General features: G+C 39.4%; 1 protein-coding gene across 1 annotated transcript; it reads left to right on the top strand.

The window, feature by feature from the left end:
• The first annotated feature begins 10,809 nt into the window (after positions 1-10,809).
• On the top strand, positions 10,810-11,805 carry LOC109154160 (uncharacterized mitochondrial protein AtMg00810-like). Its single transcript, XM_019302021.1, has one exon. The coding sequence runs from the start codon at positions 10,810-10,812 to the stop codon at positions 11,803-11,805; it is 996 nt and encodes a 331-aa protein (XP_019157566.1).
• The last annotated feature ends 3,511 nt before the right edge of the window (positions 11,806-15,316 follow it).

Here is a 15,316-nt window from a genome sequence, read left to right as displayed (position 1 = left end):
AGTACTGTAATGCCGGCATTCCCGGATGATGACACGGCAGATGTTAACATGGCACAGCAGCGGGAAGGATCAGATGAAGATGTGGCGGCCTCTTCCAAAAGACGCTGTGCTGCTGGCGGAAGTTTAAATAGGGGAGGCTCACCGGCGAGTGGTGAAGCAACAACCAACAGTGGTTCAAAAAACATGCTTGTGGCGGGTCTCGGTTCCCAGACCCGCCTGACCCAATGAGTAAGCTATGTTGGAACTGTCGTGGCTTGGGCAATCCACGTACAGTTTGTGAGATAGTGGACATGGTGTCCCGGAAGAAGCCTGATTCTGTTTTTCTCGTGGAAACTAAAGTAGGACGAGTTCATGCAGAGCATATTCGTGTTAAACTTGGCTTTGATGGTTTATTCTATGTTGATTGTGTTGGTTTGAGTGGCGGACTGGCTTTATTATGGAAAAGAAATAACACGGCAAGACTTATGAGTTTTTCAAGAAATCATATTGATATGGAGATTAGTATGGCAGGCTTCCCTCATTGGCGGATGACTTGTTATTATGGCTTTCCTGAGCGAAACAGACGTAATGATGCATGGGATTTCATTAAATCGCTGGCACCACAGTCCGATCTACCGTGGATCATGGTTGGTGATTTTAATGATCTCCTGTTTCAATATGAGAAGAGGGGAGGTAATCCGCACCCGGATAATCTTCTTCGTGGTTTTGGGGAGGTTATTGAGCACTCTTGTTTATCTCAATTACCGATGGATGGATATCAATTTGCATGGGAGAAAGGGAAGGGCACGACTTGGTGGATAGAAGAGAAATTGGATAAGGTGTTAGCCACGGCTTCCTGGTGTGATATTGTCACCGAGACAAGAGTGACTAACCTTTTAACAAGAACGTCAGATCATTCTGCCCTCTTTCTAGGAATCCATGATCCTATGGGGAGGGGGAGATCGCAAAAGAGATTGTTCCGATTTGAGATGGCATGGATATATGATGAGGGATGCAGAGCGGTGGTGGAGAAATCATGGGGAGAAGGGAGAGGTAGCGGCCTGCAGGAATGTATTACACATTGTGGTAATCAATTATCTCGCTGGGGTGGTGACCGGTATCATAACTTTGGTGAGCGGATAATGCAACTCAGGAGAGATCAATTACATTTGAAAGGACGCACGGACTCAGTCTCATTGGCTGAATTCCAGCGCCTAGAGCAGGCTTTGAGCCGTATGGAAGCCCAGGAGGATGCATATTGGAGGCAGAGAGCTAAACAGCACTGACTAAAGGGGGCGGATGCCAATACAAAATTCTACCACAGGTATGCCTCTCATCGTAAAAGGAAAAACTCTTTATCTAGAATTATGAATGATAATGGGGACTGGGTGGAGGGAGAAGCTTTGAAAAAGGTTATCATGGATTATTTTGCCAATATTTTTTGTTCTAGTAATCCTGCCAATGGGCATAATTTGTTTGAGAATATTATGCCAAGAGTCACACAAGCACAGAATGTATCACTTCTTCAACCCTTTGGGGTGGATGAAGTTAAGAAGGCTCTCTTTGCAATGTGCTCTGATAAAGCACCAGGCCCAGATGGAATGAATGCGGGTTTCTATCAACATTTTTGGGATGTGGTTGGTGGGGATCTCTCGAAATTTATTGTTGATTGCCTAAATACACGCTCTTTTCCCCCTTGCATTGAATGAAACGAATGTCGTGTTAATTCCAAAAAAAAAAAAACATGCCTGAATTGGTAACAGATTTAAGACCCATAGCCCTAAGTAATGTTATCTATAGGGTGATGGCTAAAATGATTACCCAGAGAATGAAGCCCCTCATGGAGAATATTATATCTGACTCACAGAGTGCATTTATACCGAATAGACTCATTAATGATAATATCTAAATAGCAGCGGAGGTGGGACATTATCTGAATAGGAAACAGTGTGGGGCAGTTGGTTGGGGGGCTCTCAAATTAGATATGGCAAAGGCATATGACCGTATGGAATGACCCTTCATACAAGGAATGCTTAAGGCATTGGGTTTTGATGAGAGGTAGGTGGATCTTATTATGCTGTGTGTGACTACGGTGTCCTATAAATTTCTGATAAATGGTTCTCCTAGTGAATCAGTGACGCCCACTCGTGGTCTCAGGCAAGGGGATCCTTTATCCCTTTATCTTTTTATTATCTGTGCAAAAGGGCTTTCTTTATTATTGCAACAGGCGTAGACTAGTGGTCTAATTGATGGCTGCAGAGTTGCGCGAGGTGCTCCTCCGATCTCTCATTTATTCTTTGCTGATGATAGCCTATTATTTTTCAAAGTCAATCTGCAGGAGGTCACTGAGGTTAAGAATTGTTTGTCTATATATGAGAACTTGTCTGGACAGATGGTCAATTATCATAAGTCTAGTATTTGTTATAGCAAAAATACATGTGCTGAGGACAGGGATGCGGTGGCACAAATTTTCGGAGTAGTCCAGGCCCCTAACTTTGGAAAATATCTGGGGTTACCAGCTTTTGTGGGGAGGAATAAAAAGGCGGCCTTTGCTTATATTGAGGATAAAATCAGACAAAGAATTGGATCATAGAATAAGAAACTCCTAACACAGGCTGGTAAAGAAATCTTATTGAAAAGTGTGGCTCAAGCTATGCCTACCTTTTCAATGAGTGTTTTCTTGTTTCCTATATCTGTTTGTGCAGCCATTAAACGAACAATGACCCATTGGTGGGATCAGGGACTGACCGTGGTACTAACGGGAAAGCATGGGATAAATTATGTATTCCCAAAAAATATGGAGGCCTGGGTTTCAAGGATCTGAGAGCATTTAATTTGGCAATGTTGGGTAAGCAGGCATGTCGTTTACTTACTAACACTGACTCTTTGGTGTCTTGTGTTTATAAGGCTAGGTACTATCCTAAACTTCCCTTCTCTGAAGCATGTTTAGGAATTAATTCTAGTTATTGTTGGCGAAGTATTATTGCTGCTAAAGGATTAATAGCTAGTGGCCTGAGACGGCGTATTGGGAATTGTAATACGAACACCCCTGGCTCTAGGATGACTTAGACCCTATGATCCAAATAGAGATGCCACCACAGCTATCTGGGGGAAGTCACAGGATTAATAGATCAGACTATGGGCACATGGGATCCTCATATTTTATCAGATATTTTCTAGCCAAGTGACATACCTAGAATTTTAAAGATTCCGATCTCCCCGGGATATGAAGACATATGGTATTGGCATGGTGACATGAATGGATGCTACTCGGTCAAGAGTGGCTGCAGACTCATGGTGGGCACTTATGAAACCGGTACTGATTTTGATAAGTGGCTCACCTTGTGGAAACTAAAAATCCCTCCAAAGTGGAAGATGTTTTTATGGAGAGCAATTAGTGATATCCTTCCGACTACCAACAATTTGCTTATAAAGAGAGTGGATGTTGATCCGATATGTGCCATGTGGGGGATCATGTATGAGGACACTATACACTCATTAGTGTTGTGTGATTATGCACAATCCATTTGGAATCAATCTAACCTTCCACTTCCCCACATTGTGACAATGTTTTCCATGTATGGTTTAGAGAAATCTTAAATGTTCTAGACACTGATGGAATATTATTTGCAGCTGCAATTTTATACAATATTTGGAGAGCCCGAAACGGAGCGGTTTGGGATGCATGCCTACCGATGCCAAAGAAAATAATCACTACGGCCGTAACTACCATGAAGGCGTGGCTGCAAGCCCACTGTTCTGCCGGTTCGCTGTCGCTGACCAACCACACTGCCAACGTGCTACAACCACTGCCACCCATGCAGCTGCTTCCTCCCATCGCCAACACTGCCGACGTGCTGTATCCGCCATCATCCACGCAACCACTTCCTCCCATAGCCGGAACAGCAGCAGCACAACTGAGACAATGCTATGTCGACGCTGGATACCGCTCGGAGTCGAAGACGGCCACGGTTGGGGGAATTTTGTTCGACGACCACGGTGGATACATATCGGCATACAGTGCGCCACTGCAGGACTGCTTCTCACCACTTATGGCCGAGGCGCTTGCGTGCAAAGAAGCTTTGTCGTGGCTCAAAGCACGTGGGGAACACTCAGTTAAACTACACACGAACTGTCAGACGCTCCAGGTCTACTTGTCTTCAACCGCTGTCCAGGCTCGATCGTATCTTGGTTACGCTCTTGATGATTGCAGAGATTATATGGCTATGTTTGATTACTGCTCAGTTATTTTTATTCCTAGATCGCAGAATTATTTAGCGCATACGTTAGCATCAGCTGCTTTTAATTATACTATGGCTATGTATTGGGACACTGTCCTGCATGACTCTATTTCAATTCATCTATAAATGCAACCACACTGGTTCCTTTAAAAAAAATGCTCATATATCTAACTTTTCAAGACTTAAAAGAAAAAATTAAAACTCTCTTCTCTATAATAATTTAAAAATTAATTTTACAATTTAAAGAGTGTATCTTGGTGAGTATTTAGAGATGAATGTTGCAAAATTTACACAAATAATTTTAAAAAGTTAAGTTTTAAACATTTAATAAAAAAATTAATGTTTCTATCACATCAAAATTTATGATCACCAGATATGTAAAATAAAACATAGGGCATAACATTTTTTTTTTTTTTGTTTCATATAATTGATATGATATTATTTCCAAATGAGTCTTTTGCATGACAAGTTCGTAATGTATGTTTGAATGTTGTTATATTTGTTCCTTCACAATATCATAATGATATACAAGAGAATTTCATTATAAATTCAGTTTATTTAGCAAAATAAAATCAACGTAACTAAAATAATTGTGTTTGGTATTGTGTTTAGTGTTTCTTCATTTTCCCTTTGACTTTTGCAGTCGTCTTCATTTTGTTTTGTTTGTGGCTTGTGTTTGGTTGTTATATGTTATGTTATATCTTATTTGCAATATTTTTCTTTATACTCTAGATTAACAAAATTAACAAAACACAACAATCTTGAGATATTGGAAGATACCAAAATATTTTAAGGTAAGCAATTTTCGTTAGAGTTAATTATCGAAATGGTCCCTTGACTATAGCTAAATTACCAATTTGATCCTTGACAATTTTTTTTACCCAATTAAGTCATCTACTTTAAAAATGTTAACCAATTTGGTCCTACGTTCGATCAGGCATCAAGAGTCCGTTAAAATTGAGGACATTATTGGAATTTCACGTGAGGAGCTCTATTTCCTCTCTTATTTAAATTTAATACCAGACTAATGCACCAGCCAACATAAACAACACAATTTAGTCCTTCCTTTCATTGACCAAATCCCAAAATTTTATTTATTCACAAATCAGTTCTCAGAATCATACAACTCTCTACCAACCAACATTACTTCCAAAGCTCATAACTTGAGAGAATTAAAGAAAGACAAAGAAAACAAAAAGAGAGCAAGGAATTGTAGAATAAGTAGAAAGTAGGAGGAGGTTTTGGAGATTGACTTACTTGACAAGACATTCTTCAGTGTAGCATGTTCTTCAGCACTCCACTCCATGTTAATCTTCTGGTTATTCTGAAATATCATCGGCGGAGCAACCAAAATCGCCAGAACTCAAACCCGCACCGACACCCACTGAATTCTCAACTCCACCCGTTGAGTTCTTACCCTTCCTCCATTGTTTATAGCAGCCATTCCACACACCCCAATAAAAAGCACAACTTTTCCATACAACAAACACAACCAAGCCTTCCTTTTGCTCTCTCTCTGTATCTAAAATTATTGCACACATGTATGTATGTGGCCAGAATGAGCTAAGGGCACCAAAAAGCATGGTTTCAAGAATTCAGAAACGCAAGAAGGAAGCAGGTGGAGAGAAAAATACGTAACAAGGGAAGTTGCAAGCTTTGGAGAGTAGGTGTTGAGATTAATTGAAAGATTCGGAGAAAAGATGCATGGAATCAATGAATTTGTGTTATCTTTTCGGAGCACGGAGAGAGGGAGGGAGAGGGGTTGCAATTCCAAAGCTACGGAGTCGAAGAAAAATGAGGGAGGAAAAGGAGGAAATCGTGGGCAGTCTGGGCAGCCCGTGGAGAGATGTGAAATTACAACAATGCCCTCAATTTTAACATATTTCTAATGCCGGATCAAACGGAGGACCGAATTGGTTAACATTTTCAAAATTAAGACTTAATTGTGCAAAAAATTGTCAAGGACCAAATTAATAATTTCGCTATAGTTAAGGGACCATTTCGGTAATTAACTCTTTTCGATATACATATTTATTTATCTATCAACAACTTTTTCTTTGCAAGGAGAAATCCAAATTACTTCACAAAATTCAGGAGTTAAATTGTTTTATTTTCTACCATCCCTATGAAAAGCCAAAAAAGTTTGCAAATTCGTTTGTTTTTAGACAAATTAGGAGTCATTACTTTTGTTTTTATTTGTTTTAATCATTATGTTAATGTTAATGTCATTGCTAAACAAGTGATACGGGCAGAAAATAGTGAGAGTCCGAGTCTGACGAGGGTAATAATGTTAGAAGACATGAGGGTTGACAAATTATATCGTGCACCGAGCTTCAAAACGACGTCGTTTTGTTTAATGAAAAGAAACGGCACCCGTTTCAGGCCGTTTCGCAAAAAGTAACTCTGTTATTCAATTTCATTTTGTATACACTGAATTTTCAGTTCAACACAACTACAGTTTCATTCGATATTTATACAATCAAATATGTGAAAATGTTATTTAATTTTATTTTATATACACTATAGTTTCATTAAAACACAACTACATGATCATTTCTATATAACTACAGCTTCATTGCACAATATACACTCAAATATGTGGAATGTTATTCAGTTTCATTTCACCACAACTACAGTATCATTTTGATATAACTGCAGTTTTATTTGATAATATATAAAATAATACGCGAGGCAGTGTCGGTTTAGATACACTGTAGTGTCGGTTTAGATACACTGTAGTGTCAGTTGGTAATTAACACACCAAAAAAAATGCATGCTCTGTTAACAGTAACGCGCGCCGTTTTGACCGCGGTGCACGTGCACCGTGGTCCACAATATAACAACTAGAGATATCATCAGCAGGCCCTAACTAGAGGAGACACCTTTAAGCCCGTACCATACTCAGACTAATCCTCGTTCGCACCGGGCCGACCCAATTAAGGGGTAAAGTGCTGGCCAGATTAGTTTTTCCATACAAGAGGGGGTTCGAACTCCCGACCTCTCTTAAGGGACAAGAGTGCACGGCCACTTACGCCAACCAAATTGGTTACTAATAGTACATTATTTGTGTATCAAATGTCCATTATTTGATAATATATAAAAAATCATGTACTTTAAAATAATGTACTTTATGTATACAAATAATGTATGTTTAGTATATTCAAAATGTACCTTGGATATTGCCTGGACAAAATTGTAGTGTTTGATGATCAAAATTCACATGGAAGCAACCTATTTAAAGTGCTTAATAGGCAACTACAAGCTTCAACTTCTTGAGGAAATTAGGGAAGACAAAACAATGTTCCACCCTGTTAGCAATATTATTATTATTATTATTTGTTACATCTTTATTAGTTATTGTAATAGGTTAAGACTTCTGTGGCTTTCCTGTTAGATAGGGTTTCTTTACACTGAGTTGTTTAGCTATTAGTATTGTAATTCTTATCCTTACGCAATTGAATCGATAACCAATTATCTCATCTGGTATCAGTTAGACCAGGTTCATTCTCTCTCCTCTCACCATCACTCCCTATCGTTTTTTTTTTCTTTTTCCCAAACACTGGCCGATCACCACCATGTCATCCAACTGCTCCGAGCGTACTGTTACTGCCGGCGGGGCTTCTTCTCCGGCCACAAATCAGAACACCTTGACCAGTGCCCATCACTTTGTTTCGATAAAATTAACCTATCGGAATTTTCTGTTCTGGAGAACCCAGTTGGTGCCATTCCTCCGTGGGCAGGAGCTCATGGCTATATTGACTGAAAAACCCATTGCCCACCGCCGACTGTTGATGCCTCCGGCTTCCGGCGAGTCCACTGCAACGACCGTCTCTCCGATCCCTAATCCGGCTTACAAAGCTTAGGTTAAGCAAGATCAGACACTGCTTTCGCGCCTCATCTCATCCCTCTCGGATTAGATGATGCACTCGCGGTAGGCAAAACCACATCCAAGGCAGTCTGGGACTCCATCGGCACGGCGCTCGGCAGTTCCACCCGTGCACGATGCCTCCGCCTCCGGCAGGGTAACCGTAGTGCGGCGGACTACCTTGGCAAATGCCTAACTGCTGGTGGAGGATCTTGCTCATGCCGGCCGGCCCATTTCGCTTGACGAACAGAACATGTTCGTGTTCCGGGGGTTACGCCCGGAGTATCGCGCCATGGCTTCCTCTTTGATGGCGACAGGTAATCCTGTCACAATCCCCCAGATCGCGGACTTCCTGCGAGCACAAGAGTTCATCCACGCCGAGGAATTCCCGGCCGGATCTGATGGTGGCCTCCTCGCTGCTCCGTCCGCGTTATATGCCGGTCGAGGATGCGGTGGAGGTCGTGGTGGTTCGAATGGCCAGAACCAGGGTCGCGGCAATCCAGGCCGTGACAGAGGTGGCGGCGGACGTGGCCGGAATGGCAGAGGCGGTGCTCCACGATGCCAGATATGCCGGTCACAAGGGCACACGGCCGTGTACTGCTATAAGCGGTATGCCCCTCAGCCGCCGGCGCAAGCCAATTTGGTAGTTCCCGGCGAAGACGCGGCAGCCGGATCCTCAACTCCGGGGTGGTTCCCGGACACTGGCGCGACGGCCCATGCCACACCCGATGCTTCCATGATGTCGCAGTCTGATGAGTACACTGGTGGTGATGTCCTGCGTGTTGGTAATGGCGCAGGTTTGATGATTTCGCGAGTGGGTCATGCATCTATACCGTCTGTGTCAAAAATGTTAAATTTGTCGAATGTGCTATATGTCCCACAACTTTCGGTTCCATTATTATCTGTTTATCGTTTAACGAATGATAATCATGTATTTTTTGAATTTCACAAGGACTGTTTCATTGCGAAGGATTCAATCACCCGGGCAGTTCTGCTTAGAGGTTCCACGTTGGGAGGTTTACACAAGCTCCCAGTTTCCCAGTCACATTTTGCCTTTCTCACGTCCCGCGCCACTCCGATAGTCTGGCACCGCAGGTTGGGCCATCCTCATACACACGTCCAAAATCAAGTCTTAAAGTCATGTCCGGTAGTACCAAATAAAGCCAAAACAGCGGGATCGTGCATGTCTTGTCATCTCGGCAAATCTTCCAGATTTCCCTTAGATAGAGTATCGTTATCTAGTAAAAATGTGTTGCATTTAATTTTCACCGACATTTGGGGCCCTGCTCTTGTAATCTCTACTAGTGGATTTCGTTATTTTCTGCTTTTTGTAGATGATTATTCCCGTTTTTGTTGGTTTTATCCCTTACGGGTAAAATCCGATGTATATAAAAGTTTCGAGTCGTTTCGGGTCATGGTAGAACGCTAATTTTCGCGTTCTATCAAGTCTATTCAGTCCGATTTGGGCGGAGAATACTGCAAATTACATCATATTTTTGAAAAATTAGGCATCGTTCACCGCCAGTCATGTGCGTACACGCACGAGCAAAATAGCAGAGTTGAACGTAAGAATCGGCATATCGTTGAAACCGGGCTAGCTCTCCTAGCCGAAGGTTCTGTCCTGCAACAATATTGGGACTATGCCTTTGAAACAGCCACTTGCCTAATCAACTACTTACCCACGTCAGTTCTAAAATTTGATAGCCCATACAGTCGTCTCTATAAAATCTCACCGCCATACACATTCCTCCGAATCTTCGGGTGTCGGTGTTACCCCTATCTAAGGCCTTAAAATCGGCACAAGATGGAGTATCGCTCGACACCCTGTGTCTTTCTAGGGTATCCTCCTTCCTTTAGGGGCTATAGATGCATAGACTTAACAAGTGGAAAAGTTTATATTTGTCGTCATGTATGCTTTGATGAAACTATTTTTCCCTTTTCAGACTTAGCTGTACATGACACGGCTTCAGCAGTGCCACCCGTATTACCGTGGGCCTCTGGGCCGATTATATCACAACGTTAGTGCACGGCCCCCATTGACTTTGGTCCCCACAGACCGCCGAGTCCAACACCCTTGGCTTAACATTAGTGCACGGCCCCCCATTGACTCTGGTCCCCACAGACCGCCGAGTCCAACACCCTTGGCTTAGGAGCCCGCCCCTTTGGCCATTGAGGGCCCCATTAGGGCCATAACACGCAGAAAGCGGACTATCAGGATGGAGCCTCAAGATCGAGGGCATGTAATGAGACTTCGGCATATGACCCAAGGTACTGGTGAAGAATTCCAGGCCCTAAGTGTAACCACTTATCCCACCTGCTATTCGCAGGCGGTTGGGCATCCAGAATGGCATGATGCGATAGATCAAGAATTTAATGCAATATTGCATAATAACACATGGGCTCTTGTACATCCTAAGCCAGACATGAACATCATTGGTTGCAAGTGGGTGTTTCGCACCAAACGCACTGAAGATGGCTCTATAAAGCGGTACAAGGCCCGTCTGGTCGCAAAGGGGTTCAATCAGGTGGCATGTGAAGACTTCTTCGATACTTTCAGCCCTATGGTCAAACCGACTACGGTTAGGCTGCTTTTCTCGCTCGCTGTCTCACACAGCTGGACACTGAGGCAACTCGACGTCCACAATGCTTTTCTAAATGGGCACTTAGCTGAAACAGTCTATATGAAATAACCTCCGGGATATGAAGACCCGACGCACCCAGATCATGTGTGTTACCTACAGCGGTCTCTGTATGGACTCAAACAAGCTCATCGAGCATGGTTCAAGAGATTGCATGATTATTTACTCTCTGCAGGTTTTTCATCCTCGAAGACAGATGTTTCTCTTTTTCATTACTCCCGCTGGCGCCTCCCATGTATACTTGCTAGTATACGTCGATGACATTATTATGATGGGAAATGACCCCACACTCATTACCTCCCTTCTGCACCGCCTGTCTGCAACTTTCAAAATTCGAGATCTTGGTACTCCCGGGTTCTTCCTTGGAATCGAAACTTTAAAGACTGACACCGGTCTCATGCTGTCTCAACGCTGTTATATGAATGACATTCTGACCCGAGCCGGTATGGCTGATTGCAAACCTCTAGCCACTCCGGCTGCGGTCACTCAGCCTGTTTCGAGTGCCGCCGTGCCGCATGACAATCCGACCCAGTACCATCGTGTTGTCGGGGCTTTACAGTACTTAACTATCACTAGACCAGATCTATCACATGAAATCAATCGCCTCTGCCAGTTTATGCACACTCCGACCGCCGATCATTGGGGATTGGTCAAGCGAGTGTTACGATACATCAAAGGCACTCTCGACTATAGTCTTCGCCTCACGGTATCCGAGACCTCTGCTATCCATGCCTACTCAGACTCAGATTGGGTAGGGTGTTCGCTCGACAGGAAGAGCACTGGTGGCTATGCAGTGTTCTTAGGGTCCAACCTAATCTCCTGGCTTTCCCGAAAGCAACGCACGGTGGCCCGTTCGTCTACTGAAGCCGAGTACAAGGCCCTAGCTGACGTTGCAGCAGAAGTCACGTGGGTTGTATCATTGCTACGGGAACTTGGGCTTCACTCCGGCATACCACCACGCTCTGGTGTGACAATTTGGGCGCTACCTACTTGTGCGCTAATCCTGTTTTTCATGCCAGAACCAAGCATGTGGAGATTGACTTCCACTTCGTTCGAGACAAGGTTGCATATGGGGATCTGAGGGTTAATTTTGTGTCAACTAAAGATCAACTAGCAGATATTTTCACCAAGCCGCTTCCAGGGCCGCGTTTTGCAACTCTTCGTGACAAGCTCAATGTTGTGGCTCACCACCCTTGTGCTTGAGGGGGTGTGTTAGCAATATTATTATTATTATTATTATTATTATTATTATTATTATTATTATTATTATTATTATTATTATTATTATTTGTTATTATTTGTTACATCTTTATTACTCATTGTAATAGGTTTAGACTTCTGTGGCTTTCCTGTTAGATAGGGTTTCTTTACGCTGAGTTGTTTAGCTATTAGTATTGTAATTCTTATCCTTACGCAATTGAATCAATAACCAATTACCTCATCCACCCAAAATAAGCTCGTTCACATAATTGTACACTGTTGCACACAGAATTGTATATTGTTGCATACACAAGTGTACCTTATTGCACATAGCAGTGTTAAAAGTTGCACACAAAATTGTACAGTATTGCACACAACAGTGTGTATTGTAGCACGTATGGGTATACACTGTTGCATACAGTAATATACATAGTTGCACCAAGAAGTGCACACTGTTGCACATGGAAGAACGATGTGCTTCTTGTACTGCGCTATTAAAAAAACAAGGAATAAGGATCAAATAGGTCATCCAAGTACACACCAAATTGCAATTGGATTCTTGAACAACAAAAATTAATACAATTTAACTTAAAATGACTTGTTTACCTCTTAATATGCTGGCATGTCCATTCCTTTATTTAAAAATAATTTTTAAAATTTTATTTTAATAATTTTAAATAAAGTAATTGTTTTAAAATTTAAAAAAAAAAAATTCAGTTGGAAACGAAGGAACCCTTCATCTCCATGGTTGGCTGGCCGAAGACAAAGGGTCCCCTTTGTCTCCGAACAGCCATGAAGACGAAGGATCCCCTTTCTCTCTGGCAAGTCTGGAGGTTTTTTTTTAAAAAAAAAAAATTTAAAATAATTATTTTACTTCAAATTATTAAAATAAAATTTAAAAATTGTTTTTAAATAAAGGAACCGGCATATCAGCATGTCAAGAGGCAGACAAGTCATTTTAGGTTAAATTGCATGAATTTGTGTTGTTCAGGGACCCAATTTTAGTTTTTTTTTTTTTTTTTTTTTTTTTTTTTTTTTTTTTTTTAGTTGCCTAATTATAGTTTGGTGTGTAGTTAGATGACCTATTTGACTCTTATTCCAAAAACTAGTTTTACATGTGCATTGCGCGCGAATGAGTTAATGCTCAATGTTTATAATTAAATAAATATTTGAAAGTATATCAATATATTATATATGAGAAGTTCATACATAAGTAATTTAATGTCGAATTTGTTTATTTAAATATGTAACTCATATATGAATACAAGACAAAATATGAGATTCATTATAATTATCACTAATATATTTAATGAATGCACATACACATTTAAATATGTAACTCATATATGAATACAAGACAAAATATGAGATTCATTATAATTATCACTAATATATTTAATGAATGCACATACAAGTGAATGAATCAACGGTACCGTCCTTTAGGTGTTTTGCTCAACCATTATTGTTGAATAAATTATTATGGATAAAGAAAAACCTAATTTAAGGAATTTAGATGAAGTAGTAAAAATTTAAAATTTTCTAAATATAATGTAACCCAAAGATATTAGACGGTTGGTAAATATGATGTAACCCAAAGATCAAAATGCTAAAGGAAGTGTTTGGTGTTTCAACAGTTTGGAACAACAATTTTTTCCAAACCACTGAAAATACAAACACTGCAATTTACAATATTTTCACTTAGCGTTTTGGAGAATGATTTTCCTAAAACATCCCTGTATTAAAAAAAATGTTTACTGTAGAGCCATTTCGACTTCATGAATAATAAGAGCCAGTTTAGTTGGCTCACTGCTTGCCCATCAACGGATGGACAAGCTTAATTTAAAATTAGAGTCTTGAAGCTCCTTTTATAAGAGCCTCAACGCTCCCATGCCACTTTTCCCACCGATGTGGGAAAAATGGCAAAACTAAAGGGAACCGAACGTTCGGCTCCCCATATGTTTTATTTTATTTTATTTTATTTTTTTTTTAATTTTATTTCTTTTATTAAATTATTATTATTATTATTATTATTATTATTATTATTATTATTATTATTATTATTATTATTATTATTATTATTATGTATACCATTTAGGTCACTTTACATATTAATCTAAACAGGTAATTGTTTCAAATATCTTTTTACCAATAGCTGATATAATTTGTTGGTCAAACCCGCTAATATAATCCGTTATTTGCTAACTGCTAACACAATCCGCTAACTGCTGATTGCCAAACAAAGACATTGCGAGGTAGTTTCCCACTTCAAATTGTTGTGTGATTTGAATATTCTCTTTGTCATCAAATCCCCAAGTAGTTTATATGATTGGCTTAATTATATATATATATATATATATATATATATATATATATATATATATATATATATATATATATTCCATAGTATTAATAAAATACTTGGTAAATAAATATATAACATTATTTTGTATTATAACTTTGATATTTAATTAAAAAATAGTGTAAAAAAAAAGATAATAGACAATGTAGTGAATATAATCAATTGATGAATTTGAACGTAAAGAATTTTTACATTGGAGAAAAATAAAGACAATATAACTAATAAAATTATTCCTCTTAATTAATTTATTGAGAATGAATTTTTTTTTTTTTTTTGAAAAATGACATTGTGAGACAATGTAGTGAATATAATCAATTGATGAATTTGAATGTAATTAAAGAATTTTTAAATTGGAGAAAAATAAAGACAATATAACTACTGAAATGATTTCTGTTATTTAATTTATTGATATAATTTTTTTTTGAATAAAGGCATTGTAGACACATAATTCTAAATTTAAAAAAAGCATATGTATTATTTTTTGTTGTAGCTACTAAATTATTTAATTTAATAAGACTAAAATAGAGTACTAATTATGCCAACTTTAATTGAGATGGGGTTCGGACCGAAGACCTTTCTTATTGAAATCAATGTGTAAGTTAACGGAGAATATAATTGTTAAGGGAATTTTGATTGTGATGGGGTTCGAACCTAAGACCTTTCTTATTGAAATCATATAATTAAGGATAAATTTGGAAATCTCAAGGAAAAATTAAAATCTGAACAATCTGAACCATTCATTTGATTTAATAATTTGACGACAATTTTTTCTAGAAATAAATTAGTAGCTACAACAAAAAATAATATATATGAATTTCTTTAATTTAGAATTATGTGTCTACAATGCCTTTATTAAAAAAAAATTTATTCATTATCAATAAATTAAATAAGAGAAATAATTCCGTTAGTTATATTGTCTTTATTTTCTCCAATGCAAAGATTCTTTACATTCAAATTCATCAATTGATCATATTCACTACATTGTTCATTGTCCATAGATATTGTTATAATGATATAGTAAAAATTAACTTAC

The sequence above is a fragment of the Ipomoea nil genome, unplaced genomic scaffold (assembly GCF_001879475.1).
Source record: "Ipomoea nil cultivar Tokyo-kokei standard unplaced genomic scaffold, Asagao_1.1 scaffold2610, whole genome shotgun sequence".
NCBI classification, from domain to species: domain Eukaryota; kingdom Viridiplantae; phylum Streptophyta; class Magnoliopsida; order Solanales; family Convolvulaceae; genus Ipomoea; species Ipomoea nil.
The sequence above is the reverse complement of the archived record's forward strand: the minus strand, read 5'-3'. Positions and strand labels throughout refer to the sequence as shown.

Bases quoted from the DNA above. Each gene is read 5' to 3' on its own strand.
- LOC109154160 (XM_019302021.1), top strand. From the start codon at position 10,810: ATGTGTGTTACCTACAGCGGTCTCTGTATGGACTCAAACAAGCTCATC.